The 15,621-nt window shown below is 39.6% G+C and overlaps 1 protein-coding gene and 1 long non-coding RNA gene across 3 annotated transcripts; both read left to right on the top strand.

The window, feature by feature from the left end:
• The first annotated feature begins 1,904 nt into the window (after positions 1-1,904).
• On the top strand, positions 1,905-10,558 carry LOC113028518 (protein kinase C and casein kinase substrate in neurons 2 protein). Of its 2 annotated transcripts, none has more exons than XM_026178849.1 (10): positions 1,905-2,086; positions 3,563-3,633; positions 3,728-3,884; positions 4,136-4,371; positions 6,509-6,664; positions 7,021-7,196; positions 7,287-7,407; positions 8,129-8,196; positions 9,024-9,103; positions 9,935-10,558. In XM_026178849.1, the coding sequence occupies exons 2-10, from the start codon at positions 3,577-3,579 to the stop codon at positions 10,045-10,047; spliced, it is 1,164 nt and encodes a 387-aa protein (XP_026034634.1). In that variant the 5' UTR covers positions 1,905-2,086; positions 3,563-3,576; the 3' UTR covers positions 10,048-10,558. The 2 variants fall into 2 exon arrangements, with proteins under 2 accessions (XP_026034634.1, XP_026034635.1); XM_026178850.1 differs by lacking the exon at positions 1,905-2,086 and adding an exon at positions 2,126-2,413.
• A 3,147-nt stretch (positions 10,559-13,705) lies between these two features.
• LOC113028517 (uncharacterized) lies at positions 13,706-15,261 on the top strand. The gene is made up of 3 exons (XR_003273244.1): positions 13,706-13,805; positions 14,013-14,108; positions 15,058-15,261. It is a non-coding gene; the product is annotated as an uncharacterized LOC113028517 (long non-coding RNA).
• The last annotated feature ends 360 nt before the right edge of the window (positions 15,262-15,621 follow it).

Raw genomic sequence — 15,621 nt, 5'->3', positions numbered from 1 at the left:
ACCCCTAAATGTTACTTATATACCCTGGATTTTTTTCTCAAAAAGACTTTAATGGAAGTCTCGTTCTAACCATATACACGTGCATATCTGTGCTTTCACCATGGATTTCAAACCTGTCCAGAAAGTCGCCATCCAATTCTGTGTCAGACTGACTTGTATGTCATGGGTGATGCTGATAACAGATGGGTCTCTGACTACAACCCAGAGACCAGACAGCAGTTATCAGTGTAAAAAGAAAGCACATGTGCATGCCTGAAGGAGGCAGATCAGGTCAGGAGCATGACCAGGAGTGTGCTCATTGTTTTTGTTTGTTTGCTTGCTTGCTTTTTGTTTTTCAACTGTCAACACTGTGTTCTACTGTAATGTCTTGCGATCTTCCAAGAAAAACCTCTGATGCAAAATGTGATACCTGCCATTGTGCATCAACTCAATTTACATGGAGAAGGCAGGAGGCTTTCGGCCATGTCTACACAGCTATCCCCCCCCCCCCCCCCCCCATACAAACTTGAATTCATACAGTGTTATCCTCTTCCCCAAAACAAAACTGAAGTGATGCTGTTTTGTTTGTTTGAAAAAATAGGATGCATCCCAAATGTGGAAATGCAAATGATAAAAACTGGAATTCCACAGAGCGATCCAAGTGTAGCAGGAGGCTTAGATATTTTCATTATACCTCATTAATCTCTGTCAGGACATACTGTGACTTTACTTGCTAGTTTAGTGAAGTTGTCAGAATTGAATAATTTTAGCAAAGACCCTTAAAGTTAAAAGAATGCTGTTATTTTCTTTCATCCATCTTCTTATCCTTATGGTCGGAGGGGGGTTGGAGCCCAGCACGGCTGTCATGGGGTCCGGTCAAAAGTTCTATCACAGGGCAAACACAAAAACAGACAAACCTTCACTACTGTGGTCAATGTGGAATCATGATTTACCCTAACATGTCTTTCGACTGTGCAGAGAACCCACGCATCTACATGGAGAACATGCAAGCATATGCACACAGAAAGGCTTAGATTCAAACCCCTCTTTGCAGCGCGACAACAGTTGCTATTGTTACAGTGGTTATTTCCATCTGCAGCAATTTATATTTGATGTCATGGATCTGTTCTGAGACCTCCTCCTGCCTTCCAATGTGCATCTCTTCTGCAGCAGCTTGAGAAAGACCCCAGCACAGAACAGAGCAGGCATCAGTGTACATAAGGCACAAAAGGCATCTTTTGTACAGTCCAATACCTGCTGTGCACCAAAAAGCATACAGGCAATATTAATGGCAAGGAGTTAAAGAGACAGAAATTTCCCAAACTGACCAAATAGAGCTAAAAAAAGAACAAAATGAGCACTGGAATAAGAATAACTGGACTACCATAGGCTCCAAATCAATCACAATATTGTTTTATAACTTATTTAAAACTGCCAAAACGTAGCTGTGTTTGAAAATGTAACATGCCAATGTTGTGTTCACAACAGTTTCCACTGTTTCCAGCAAGCCTCAGCAAATCAATGAGACCAGCTAGAGACAGCAGTGAATAGAGTGTAAGTCTGGATGACACTGGTGCTCTCCTTTCACTCCTGGCTCGCATCCAAAAGAGTGCAGGGCAGAATAAACAGTGAGTAGGTGAACATGCTGCATGCTGTACTCTCTTTCTAGGCCCGACCAGAGAGAAGGGCAGGTCACGGTGGAGCATAGGGCTAATGTGGCAGTTCACGGGAGCCCCCCTCTGCCTAGCCCCCCTCCTGCTGTCACACTCTCACTAATAGGCTCACATGACTGTGTGCCACACTGACATGATTCTGTGACCAGTGAACAGTCAAAATGAAGGTTCAGCATCTCATTAGCACCATATTGAGAGAGACAGAGGGAGGGCCAGGCAGGGCAGAAAGAAGGAGGGGAGTTTCTTCCAGCTGTTTTTCTAATAACAGAGTGGAAAGAAAGTGAGACGGGGATAGTCACAGAGGGGGAGAAGAGCTAAACAAGCTGAAAAAGGATGGGGCTAAAGTAAAGGATCAGAAGAAAAAGAGGAAGAATAGTTTGTCGTAGCATGACTGCAAACTAGAAGCACAGCTGACGGGTAGGAGAGCGAGAAAGGTAAGTTTCGTCCTCCTCATTTGTTTGCCCTGAAGCTGTTTAGCATAGAATCAGCTACCATGCAAATGTTCTGATTTGTTTAACATTATTTTTCTCTTCCTACTGGCTTCTCTGCGTTTCACACCCACTTTGCGATCAACAACGTGTATGTGTAACTTTAAATGCCAAGGGAAAATTGGGTCAGTGAGAGAGGGAGAGGAGCATGTGTTAGAGGAGGAGAGGCACACTGGGAGAGGGGGAGATAGTCATGGAGAGAAATCCTCAGCAGCCCTTGAACTACAGTAACAAGTGGTCACTTGAGTAATCACTGGTGATTCAGAGAGAAATGTAAGTGCTGGTTGCTCCCTGGCATGAGTGCTCTGCTGCCACTTTTAATGCTTTCTTGGCTTGCGAATGTGAGTTTTTAAGAGTTAAAATACTTGAATGCATATGTCTGACAAACTATTTAAAACTTGTTCACATTTGTTCGCTTGTTGCTTCTCTTCCTTTCCTCTGCATGAACAGTAGAGTCAAGATGAAGCAAGTCTAGGTTGCGCCTGGGGGGACTTTTTTTTAACCTTGTAGGAGCTCATAGAAAGTGAGAAAAATTAAGTCTAAACAAGATAATACAAGCACGGATACCAGCTATCTATAGAAAAGAAGCTATGAGTCTGACTCTCAGTCATGCTGAGTCTTGTGATGAGGTGTGGTTAGTCACTTTCATATTACTCAGCCAGCCATGTGTCAACGCGCTACCCAGACAGACAGAAGCCAGATTGTGACAAATTTGTGGATACATCTGCCTTCTTCTGTTCAGTTTCTCTTCTTCTGTCTGCCCAATGGGTCATACATAACATGCGGTGCAAATAAGGCTGCTATGTGGACACTTTATTTCATTAAAATCACACTTTTTGTTGCCAGATCAGAAATCTGCCTCTGCACTCTTGCAGACATGATCTCTGAACTGAATGGCAACAAGAGTCAGAGTGGGAGACTGTTGGTACTAACAGGGCCTGTATTAGTCAGAGCAAATGGGAAAGATGACCTTTCCGCACTGTTTATTTTGGGAAGGCAACAGGAAGAATGTTAGAGCAGCTGTTCTATTCCTGCTGGCAGATCCCCACCCCTGTGAATTCCAGTCTGCCACTGGAACGGCACTCCCCTTAATAGTGCAGGAAGACTCCAAGTAGGGGTTATCTGGGCATTGTACAGTATAAATTACACAAAACTGTACAAGTTGTGATGACAATGACATAAGCAAACACACAACTACAAAGCTTTGTCAGTTTTTGTTTCTGTCAGATGCACTTCCCATACAGGGGGAGCGGTTTTGTTTACTAGGAAACTGTACACATCACACAGTGCAGACGTCCAACCTGTTGCAATGATAATCAACGTCTTCTGCCTGCCAATAAAAACTCTCTTTCTCTGCCTGCTATGTATCCAAACCAGTCTAGCAACTATCTTCTATAACAAATCTTTTGCTTTATGAGACAGACGTGCTCCCAATAATGGCAAGCCTTCCCAAAGAGCCTCCCGAGGATGCCAGGAAACAGAGTTTCTGGATGGTGAGGATTATATTTATGGTTAAGAGTAGGTGTGCCTACTCGAAAAAATTGTTATTCTCACATATCATCAACATCTTTCCTGCTTTCCTACCAGCCAGGGAATTATGTACGCACAGTGCATCGAACTGAACGGTCCTTCCAGGCATGCAACGACATAGTGGCCTGCTTCATGGAGAGAGCAAAGGTAGAAAAACAGTACGCCCAGCAGCTCAGCCAGTGGAGCAGCAAGTGGAAGTCCATAGTGGATTCTCGTAAGTATAAGAAGCTATGTCATGGGAAGACATGTTGGCTTAAAAACAGACACTCCCAGGCCTTTTCTCACCATCTCTGTTCTCACAAAGTCAAAATTAGTACTGATTTTTATTTTATGAGCACATCTGTGCTTGCCTGAAATTTCAGTGTAAAAATTAAGGTCATTATTTCTTTATTAGTACCATGACTCATCACTGCACCCTGTGTTGTTTCATTCCTCATCCCCTCTATTTTTTTCCTGCTTCCTCAGGGCCACTTTATGGCTCCCTCATGAGAGCATGGCAGTGTTTCTTCACCTCCACTGAGCGTTTGTCCGCGCTCCATTCTTCCATTTCGCAGTCGCTAACTTCAGAGGAGGGAGTCCGGGTGAAGACCTGGCAAAAGGAGACCTTTCCAAAGAAAATCTTCTGCGGGTTCAGGGAGAGCTACGACACCAATACGAGTTTTTCACGTGCGCAGAAACCCTGGTCCAAGAAGCTTATGAAGGTGCAGCACACATACATCCACCACTGTGAACTTATAATGATGGTCTAGCAATACCAAACAGGCTGAATGTCCTCTTAGCTTTTGGCAATGTCATTTTCTTAATCAGCAAATGAAAGATATATCTAAGAAATAAACATAAGATATATCAGACACGCAGATGAAGACTGCCCAAGAAGACCTGAAATGTTTCTTTTTCCTAGCAGCCTGTTAGCTTCACTTAGCAGAAAAATAGAAAAAAAGAGATTTGGCTTCATTTTCAAGGTAGTAACCCAGCAAACATGCCAGTGTACGCCCTGTCCAGCAAACCCACACTTGTCCCACACAGGCCCCAAGGGACAATGTTTGCTGGGAAAATATTACAGCAAGAGGTTCTAGGTCCAAATCTGCCAGCCGGCTGCATCTTTTATGTTCTTGCTGTGCTTGCATGGGTTCTCTGCAGGTACTTTGGGTTCCTCCAAAAGTCCAAAGACAGGTTTATTGGTGATCCTAAATTGGCTGTAACCATACATTTAAGTATAAATGGTTGGCTAGCTCTCAGCTCCATGTGATGGACTGGAAGCCCATCCAGGCTACCCAGTAATAGTGAGGATAGGCTCCATGGCCCTCCCTCCTTGATAAGAAATAAAAGAAACACATTATACCACATTTGTTGATGATGTGGTTTTATGAGGAACTCCATATCAGATGTTAGACCAAAGCTGCTGACTAGCTGCATGTTTTATTTAAAGAAATGAGAGGGCCGGTCGTAGATCGGCTCAGCTAGAGGGTTGCTCTGCTATGATTGGTTATTATGCTAATAACCATTTGAATAAACACTATGACAAATCATTTTAATATGTATTTAGTAAGTTTGATTGAAATTAACATTATAAGTAGCAATATACCACTTTGACTAGTTACATGACGTGATATCAGGATATCTATGATGTCGTTCTGACCAGTCTAAATAACAACTGTGTGCTAGGTTAGCATCTCAGGCTGAGATGGTATGCTGCAAGTAAATTACAGAGTCCTGGGTTTGAATTCGCCCTGAGCCCTTTGTCTCTGTCATCACTCAACTGCCCTGTTGTCCTGTACCCCCCTTGAAAAAACAGATTTTTACAGCTTTCTGATGATACTAGCTAAGTGTTGAAGAAATTATAACTGAAAAAGGCATGAAATAGATCGATCTTATCATCAGCTCATCAACAAATCTGTAGCTGTAGCTTTGTTGTAGTAGAATGTTAATATGTACTCGCTGACTCCCAGTCCTCAGAGGTTTTGGTCCACATTGACACGATAGCATCACACAGTGGCTGCAGATTTTTGGGCTACACATACATGATGCCCATTCAATCACATCACAAAGGTGCTCTATTGGATTGAAATTGGGTGACTGTGGAGGCCGTCTGAGTACAGTAAACACATTCTTATGTTCATGAAACCAGATGGCAATGTTGTGGTTATAAAGAGATGAACATAGTCACTAACAGTATATTCAGGTATGCTGCGGTGTTTGAACATCGCTCAAATGGCACGAGAGGCACAAAAAGAGATGAGAAAATATCCCCCTTCATCGTTACACCACCTGCAGCTTGAACGGTTGATAAGAGATGGATCCATGCTTTTATATTATTGATGTTTTATGTTATTCAAATTCTGACCCTTGAATTTCACAGCAGAGAATTCAAATTTATAAGCAGCTCTGTCATATAAGGCAGGCAGGTACACAACAACAAAGCGCCTTGAGGCGACTTTTGTTGTGATTTGGCGCTATATAAATAAAATTGAATTGAATTGAAGAGTCACCGAAACCTTTTGGACACAGACTATTTCCTGGTGAAATCTGAGTATTGACTTATCTGACTTTCCTGTATATAAAAATGATGTAATGCAACTAACTAGCTATAGTGGATGGACCTTATTATTTACTTTTTAGCAGATCAACAGTAGTTAAGCTCAGTTTAGTTCCAGTACAAAGATAAACTAATCGTGGCAAAAGCTTTGTACTTAAATGATAGATGTAAGTGGCCTTAACCTTTTTAATCTAACTCTCAGCAAAAAATGAAGAAGAAAGAATCTGGCTAAAAACTGCATATTTACTAAATCTGTTTTCCATCAAATAAATAATATTTACATGCAAATGTATATTCAACAGCTGGAGAAGGTTCGAGTTGCATACCACAAGGTCTGTCAGAGGGAGCAAGCAGCTCTGGAGAAAGAAAAGCAAGCAAACGAAAACTCTGAGATGAGCCAAGAGAAAAAGCAGAAGATGACTGAGGCCAGAGAGAAGGCCACGGAGGAGAAGGAAATGGTGAGGAGAGATGTTTAATCATTGCAACATTTCACTCAGTCACGCATGTTTAATTAGGGATGCATTGATAGGACTTCTAATTTCACCATTTCTTATTCACGACTCATATCTGCTGATATTTACTCAGTTGAAAAATTCTAAACACGAGCCCCAGCCTTCAGTTTTTATTCCAAGCAATTTCCTTCTATGGAGATGTGTTATTGTTACTCTGCTCAGTGTTTATGGAGCACAGCATGGGAACAGCAGAGAGCATCAGATGATTTATACGTATTAGATTCTCTGTTAAAGCCACACAGCGGAGGTTCTTCCTGGGGAGGATACTCAACTTTGCATCATGCAGCTGTTTCTGCCTGCAGGCTAGAGATAAATATGAGAAAATCCTGGAGGACGTGTCGACCTACACACCTCGATATATGGAGGAGATGGAAGCCATTTTTGAAGAGTCGCAGGAAGAGGAGAGGAAGAGGATCAGCTTTCTCAAGCAAGTCTTCCTGTCCATCCATAGACACTTGGATGTCACCAACAATGAAAGGTGAGCAACTTGAATCCTTGAATGCTTATGTGTACAAATTACTTATTAGCATAAGTGGTAGCGTTGACTGTCTTTTCATCTTTGTGCCAGTGTCAAGGCAGTTTACAGTGAGCTCCACCAAACTTTAATGGCCATTGATGAGCAAGATGATCTCAAATGGTGGAAGAACAATCACGGTCCAGGCATGCCCACCGACTGGCCAAAGATTGAGGTACACAGACATGTAAACAGCTGTATTATTCTATGTGCGACATAAACACTATATACTAATTGAGTCTATTGTGTTTATGTCGATATTTTGTATACATATACTATACATATAAACAAATTTCATAACCTTAAGTGTATCCACAATAAATATCCACTTATGAAACGTTTTGGCTGTTGCAGTTTTTTATATTAGAAAGGTCTTATATTTAATTTAATAGCAAGAGTGCTAAGCTATCAGCTAATGCTACCTAGTTTAGCTGAATCACAGACACGGTATGTTAGCGCTAAAATACAAATAAAATAACTTTTACTCACCAGAACTTGAGGGCAAACCTGTTGTAGATGGCAGAGCAATACTATTTGTCAGATAATTAAATTAACGTGAAAACCCCACGAAAATAGCAGAGCAGTCTAGTTCAGTGAGATGAAGCCTAGCAGACAGTTAGCTGCCTAGTTATCACCAACCGTCACTGCTAATAATGCGCAACTTTAAGCCTTCTTTTAAAAACATCATCTCGGCAATTATAATTAAAGGGGAAATTAGCTGATAAAAACAATAATACTAGGTGGTAAACATGTTAATTTCTACTGTAAATTTGGGAATTTTAATATGCAAGGTGTTTTGAATTCAGAGCCATGAATTGTGTTTTTGCAGCTCATTTTTGCAGTTTTTGTCAGGGAGCTACATGTTAACCTATATATTCTTTTTCATGTTACATCAGGAATGGGTCCCACCAGTAAAAAAGCTCAAGCGAAAGAAGAGAGACCAAAAAGGAAAGGAAAGCCGACCGTAAGTTACCCCAAGTGGTGTGTGTGCTCTTATACAGTTCTGTAAAAAACTATCTACACCATCCATAGGAATTAAGAAGATAATTAGCAGCCAAAAACCATCAAGTAACCAAATGCATTTGCTTAATTTTTCATCAGTAAGTTTATCACCTGCAAAAATCAAAAAGCTACAGGACTTAACGTGTTAAATGTTAAAGTTTATGACTGAACAATTGGAAAAGTATGGCTTGTTTGGAAGGATTGCCATCTCATATCAACTGTCACCGCTGGTGGAGGTGTGCTTTTTTGAGTTTGTTTTCAGCCAAAGGACCTGAACAGTTTGCAGACATTGAGTTGACCATGAACTAGAATACCAAAGTATTCTAGAGTAAAATGTAAGGACATCTGTCTGATAGCTGGATCAAGCAACAGGACAACGATCCTACGCACAGCAGTGAATCTACAACAATGGCGGAAAAGGAAAAGAATCAAAGGTGTTGCGATGGTCCAGTCAAAGTCTGACTGAAACGTTGTGGCAGATCTTTACAGGAGCTGGATATAAATGAATACTCTCAAACCTCAATGAGATGAAGCAAGGTTGTAAAAAAGATTAAGTCAAAATTCCTCTGCAATAATGTGAGTCACACAGAAAATGATTACTTTGAGTTATTGCTGCTGAAGGTAATTCTACAAGTTGCTGAATCATAGGGTATAGTTAGTTATTCACGCTATGCAGTCCTGTGAAAACTTTCTTTTTCACGTCTGAATAAATAATAATGATCCAGAGGTGGACAATACATTTTTCCGCCTGATTCATATTCGTCGTTTTTACTTTTCCTCTCCTCCTAGTGTGATGATTGGGGGTGTGAAGGTGCGAGCTTTGTACGACTACGTGGGAGAGGAGGGTGATGAGCTGTCCTTTAAAGCAGGTGACACATACAGTGTGACGCAACAACGCCATTTTATTCTCGGTGTAAAGGCAAGATGTTTATGCCAAATTACAACCGCCACATCAACATAAATACGCGTAGGAGGACAGAATTGTAATCAGTCCTTCTAAAATGATGATAGACGGGCTGGTGAACACAAGTGTGCTGCGTGGAATTACTAATGTGATATTTTATGGTTTATGCTGCTGTAGTTTCATTTTAATAACTTGTAAATGGCCACGGGAAAAGTATGGAGTAAAATTAAGCTGAATGAATATGATTTGTGCATAAAAATGTAAACAAACAAGAGCTTGTTAATGCTTTTATGCTGATCATTATTTCACTAAATTCAACTTGGATCTTTTTTTATTATCTCTTGAATGATACACCAAAAAAGCATGCAATGTGGATCATGAAATTAATAGACTGTGTGCATGTGGCTTACCAGAAAAAGGTTAGGACCCACTGCCCTAGGGTGCCGAAATCTTAACCGCAGAAAAACACAAGACAGCATTTGCAAGGTTGCCTGGAAACCCATATCTGAACCGCAGGATGACACATGGAGCAAAAAACAACTGTTACTGTCAGTTAAGCCAACATGAAACCTAAACAGATGTGTGTTTTTATTCCCTGCACACTTCCACGCTTGTTTATTTTAGTGCTGTGTAACAGCAAGATGTCCAAACTCTAATATTCTTTTATATATATGACTCCAATCTCCTTTTGAAATATGTCTTTACAACATCAGTTGAATTTTTTGCCTTAATTAACATTAATTTCACCGTGTTGTATGCCCATAACTGAACTGAGTTTTGTTCTGTTTGATGCCAGGTGAGGTATTCCTGAAGGTCGAGGAAGAGGACGATCAAGGCTGGTGCCGAGGAGCACTGAGCGGTGGGAAGGAGGGGTTCTACCCAGCTAATTATGTTGAAGTTGCAGAGTGATATTAACACTGTTCAACATATTATGCCCTGAACCTTTTTCTTACAAAGACTTGGTTTTTAAATTCTTTATAAATACCACTTATTTATCGTCTAAGATGTTGTCACACTGATGTTGAGCTTGTGTCATATAGTATCTGTTCTCAGACATTTTTTTAATGTTTAAGGCCTTAATATCGAAACCCACTTGATTAAAGTACATCTTCAATATGAATTAACTTATGAGAGAATAGAATGTACTGTTTCTGCTGGATGTGCATATGTGTGAGTGTGTTTGCATGTTAAGAGAAAACACAAGAAAATAAGAGAAGATATTTATTTACTGCCATCATGCCTCAGTCATTAGATCACTGTAATACAGATGAAGCTGATAGTGATTGTTGGGGTTTACACAAGTGCAAGTTTACAATGATGTGTGCATGCAATGTTAATGCCTATTTCAATATTAAGCGCAGAAAATTGCTTGATTGCAGGAGGAATTATCAAAATAAAAGTAATCTCTTCCTCTGTTCTATTTTGTTGCCGCCTACTTTTTGTTGCTTGTGGTTCTTACTTGACTGAGCAGAATAATCTCTGTGCAGATTTTGAAATACAGAAAATACAGTACCGGTATATATGGTAAAAACCAAGCCTATACCTCTAATTATCTTGAAAAAAAGCAATAATAATAAAGAAATAAATGTTTGTACAACTCTAACAAGCTCAAGGTCAATACTTGATGTGACTACCTTTATTCTTCAACATTGCCTAAACTCTCAGGAAAACCTTCGTGTTAAGTAGTCATCTGGAAGATTTCTCCAGGCTTCTTGAAGAACATTCAAATCTCTTCTTTGGATGTTTTTTCCTTTTGTTCCATTCTCTGTCAAGATGATCCCACACTGCTTCGATATTGTTGAGGGCTTAGTTCTAGGGAGATTCTGCTGTCTGTTTTCTACCCAGATATGCTTTCACCTGGGTGGCTGTAGCTAGGTAGGACAGGTCATCTACTAATCGTGAAGGCTGGTGGTTCAATCGCTGACTACTCTGCATGCCAAATATCCTAAACCCGAGTTGCTCTCTGATGCATCCATTGGAGCGTGAATTTTGGATAGAAAACACTTAAGTAGGAAAAAGTATAGAAAAAAGTGCTTGAGTGAATGAGGCATGTTGTGTAAAGTACTTTGAGTGCACAGGTAGTGTTTTTTATTGCACTGGCAGTGGGTTTGGGATCATTGCCAGATGGTATTGCATGGTGAAATAAAATCTGACTATACTTTTCTGCATTCATGATTTCAACAGTTTGACAAAACGACACTGGGGAGGCCGATCCATAACTAGATAGTCTTCCATTGTGTGTTTTTACAGGCTCGTACATATATAGCAGAGCTTCTGAGACCTATTAGCTGTCATATCATAATTAAGAAGAACGCCGACTCAAATGCAGGACTCTATGCTGGCAGTGGTTTACAGATTTTATTTACTGGTAATGTGGGAATAGAAATAATTAACTCCAGTAAGTGTAGCTCAATGGGAACGAGACAGGAGTTCAACTGCAATTTTAATTTGGGTGGAATAGAATTTAATTCTTACTTTCACAGATTGGTGACTACATGTGAAGGTTTACAGCCAGAAGAATCCAGGAGGAGATGGAGAACATTTTCGGGGAAATCTTTTCCAAACCAAGAATACCAGTCAGAGAGAAACAGGTAAGCGTGATGAATCAGGAACAGAGACGTCTTTTTGAATAATCCAGCTTCAGTTATAAAACTACAAAAAGAAATAATGAAAGGGCAAAAAAGTTGATCAAATTACTAATAACCAGCCAGTCCTTAAATAATGCACTGCCTGATTATGTGAATTGACTGAAGGTGTGAACCCCAGGAATCCCAGCACCATCCAAAGGGTGGGTCAGACAGAAAATCAAGTCCATCCCTCCAACTGAGTTTATAGAAACACACTGAGAAAGACAAAAAAAGAAAAAGAAAAGAAGAGAAAAACCCTCCTGGCCAGTTGGGACCATGACAGTTAGCCTGTCAGATAATCTGATTATAATCTGACACCATTATTTTAAAACCAGAGGTGATTATGCTTTTGAGGTTCTAGTACATAAACTCTGGAACACATTCAGGTACTTAAGGTCAGCTGAATCAGTGGTTTGTTTTAAATGGTCACTTTTTAGTTAACCATGTGATTGACCGTGTGTCTGTGTGCTGCAATATGTATTATTGTTTTGAATGTGTGGTTTTATTCAAACTGTGAAGCACTTTGTAACTGTTTGTCACTGTAAAACAAAAGTGCTATACAAATATAGTTATCATATCATTTCTTTTTCCAGATCTAGTGAATACTTTTGTCATTGTCAAGCTGGAAAATGAAGCTGTTGCCAATCACTTACCAGATGGTATTGCATGGTGAATCAAAATCTGACAGCACTTTTCTGTGTTCGTAATTCTGTCAATTTTGACAAAATCTCCAACACCCATGGCTGAAATGCCATGACTAAACCATGACTGAGCCTCTACCATGTTTTACAGACACTCACTGCTGTACCTCTCGCCTGACCGCCTTTGTACAATCTGACAGTTTAAACCAAAAATGTAAATATTGGATTGTCACTTCATGAGATGAGTTGCCATTGATTTAAGTGCAGTTCTTCCGTAATTTGGTACATTTGAGCCTTTTCTCACAGTTTCCTTCCCTAAGAATGGCTTCTTTGCAGCCACCCTTCCACTGAGAGCATTTCTGATGAGGCTTCAGTGAACAGTAGATGGATCAACTGAAGACTCAGATGCCTCTGTCGGATCTTGTGTCAGATCTTTGCTGGATTTTTTCCCGTTTCTTAGCGCATGATGACAGAAAAAGATACTGTTCATCTGCTGTAGGTTTTTTAGTAGATCTGCCACTAGTTTTTTGGGGTTTTTTTAGAGCACATTGCACAACATGCTGATATAGTCCAGGTTTCTGGCCAGTAGCCAAATGGTTTGGCAATTGGCCATGATTTTGGAAACAAATCATCTGTTTTACAACAGGCTGCTAGTAACAAAGTGCCTAAAGATACAATTTACAACTGCTTTGTAAATTTCTTTTTCTGTAATTTTTTTGTTATTTATGTTTGTTATGTTTTAGTTATGTAGTTGGCACCTTTTTTATGTTTGAAAGATTCATAGGTCAGTGTTAGCTGGCTTAACAAACAAAACCCCTCCTCTAATAATGATCAGGTACAAGGACTGAACTGAAAATGGGTGTTTGTCCAGAGAGGATTGTGATATACTGAAGTAAGAAAAAAAGAAAATTAAAAAAACCCACAAAAAACTAAAAAATTCATAGTTGAATTTTGTGCCAACATTTTGGATGACAGCGTAAATGTTGTACCCCACTTCTCCACCTATGACAGCTGGAATAGGCTCCAGCCATCCCTCTGTGACCATGAATTAGATGGATGGATGGATGGATTGTTATGGTTGGAATAACCAGTAGGTGAAGTAGAAAATAAGTTTAAAACTGGAGGTTTAAAAAAGACACAAATGTTCCTGTTTCCCAGCACATTCATCCATTTTGCCAACACTCGGGATATTTTTTAAGCACAGTTGGGTAAACACCCTCACAGCAAACTACGAGTGAAGTCTCTTGAGGAAAGAAACCTGTTGGATGAGATGTCTGAGACATAACTCAATGAAAGACACGACGCAGAACAGCAACTGAAACATTTCTGAGACCAGACGGAGTTGAAAGTATATTTTTCGCTGTACTGTACGGATTGAATTCAAAGAACTTTCTATGTTGTAAGTACTTTTACTTACTTGTGTTTAAAGAATCCGTTCATGTCACCTAATTTTGTTTTCCTTTTTTTTTTTCTTTTTTTTTTTTACAGTAGTTGCAACTCAGGGACATCTGTGCTAACAGTTATTTAAATACTTTGGGTGGGACTGCGTCCTGATTTAAATGTCACTCATTGTCTTGTTTAATCGTGTCATTTCTGTCACTGGCAGGTAGAGTCACGATGGAATTTGCTTGTGGGTTTGTTTATGTGCCGCCATCATTGAGTCAGAAGGAGAGACGCTATCCAAACATCACTAAACGTTCAGGTATGATCTCAGTCAAACACCGGCATGCGTTACCACAGGGGAAATTTAAGTTATGGAAGTCATACTAATTTTTTAAAATTCAGATGTTACATTCCTGTGTCAACTTGTTTTTTGCTTCTGTCCCACTGGCTGCTAAATAGACACAGACACTTTACAGTTGGTCAACTCTGACAAAAGAAAGTATTTCAGCTATGCGTAACAAGAACAGGAAACATCAGATTCTGCAGTTGCAGGTTTAAATAGACACTGCTGATGGTGAAATCCTTCTAATAGACACAAAGCTGATACTTTCAGCTACATTTGTAACCTGTTTACCGTCTCTGCCAAAGGAAATGTTTGAAGTTGTTAGCTAGTATAAAACTATGAAAACAGATTAAAGAACATATAAGCACAAAATAACAACTTTCATATCAGTTCATTTTATTTTTTATTTCAAACATATACATTCACCATCATTACATAATATCATTGTTTGAAAAGGAGTAGGCAGAAGTATACACTTATTTGACCCTACCCCCTCAAATTTTACCTCTAATTCATTTAAATTTATTTTAGTCTTAAATTAAACAAACAAACAAATGAAACAAAAGCAAAGCAAAGCAAAACAAAAAAACATCATGATATAGTTTCTTTCATATAAATAAAAACAGACTATTTAAATTTGCAGACTTTAGATATTTGCTTTGAATATCACACGCTGATGATGCATAACTACGTAAAAGTATCTGTAGGTGGATTTTTCTTTCATCTGAGCTTTCTGGACGACTGTTTGGTCGTCCCATTATTCAAGCAGTTGCACACATCCTCTCCTGTGTGTATTAGAGTAGAGCTTACTTTTACGTAGTTTACTCAGTAAAAGCCACCTGAGTCACAGCACAAAGGTCAACACTGCACAGATTTTTCTTTTTATTCTATTCTATTAATTTGTATTTTGTTTGTTTTTTATTAGCTCTTCTTCCTCCTAATCCTCGGCTTCGTCCTCAGTCTCCTCCTCCTCCGCCGCCTGTCCCACCAAGAAAGCACCTTGAGACAGAGTCAGAAAATAGCAAGGATGTGAAGAAAGTCCTGGAGAACTCTGTTTTCTATGAAAATACTATACTGGCAGCAGCTTCTTTGAACAGTGTAAAACCTGAGCAGCCAACACCACCTAAAAAGACAGGTACAGTGAATGTAGCACTGATATTGTCATTTGAATGTATTATTTTAAACTGCTCACACTACATTTAGCATCCAACCACACAGAAACCACACATAAAGGTTGGATGCTATTTTATCAGTTACTTAGACTAATGCAGCCATTTTTAAGAGTTCTTTTTGTGGTCATTGCTGTTGTGGTTGTTTAAAAAAACAAACACACACACATATACACACACAACAGGGTTGCACTGTGGTGCAGTGGTTATTACTTGATCTCACAGCAAGAAGCTCCTGGGTTCAAACTCCTTGTAGGGTCGGAACTTTCTACATTTCCTGTTTTATTTTGTAGTTTTTTTTCATCCTTTGTGTCTTGTGT

Source organism: Astatotilapia calliptera, chromosome 8 (assembly GCF_900246225.1).
Source record: "Astatotilapia calliptera chromosome 8, fAstCal1.2, whole genome shotgun sequence".
NCBI classification, from domain to species: domain Eukaryota; kingdom Metazoa; phylum Chordata; class Actinopteri; order Cichliformes; family Cichlidae; genus Astatotilapia; species Astatotilapia calliptera.
Note: the sequence above shows the minus strand (reverse complement) of the source record. Positions and strands in the feature narration are given on the sequence as shown.

Excerpts from the sequence above, each read along its gene's own strand:
- LOC113028518 (XM_026178849.1), top strand. The coding sequence starts at position 3,577 with ATGGCAAGCCTTCCCAAAGAGCCTCCCGAGGATGCCAGGAAACAGAGT. Across the intron at positions 3,634-3,727 it reads GGAAACAGAGTTTCTGGATG|CCAGGGAATTATGTACGCAC; the intron begins GTGAGGATTATA and ends CTTTCCTACCAG. Across the intron at positions 7,197-7,286 it reads GATGTCACCAACAATGAAAG|TGTCAAGGCAGTTTACAGTG; the intron begins GTGAGCAACTTG and ends TCTTTGTGCCAG.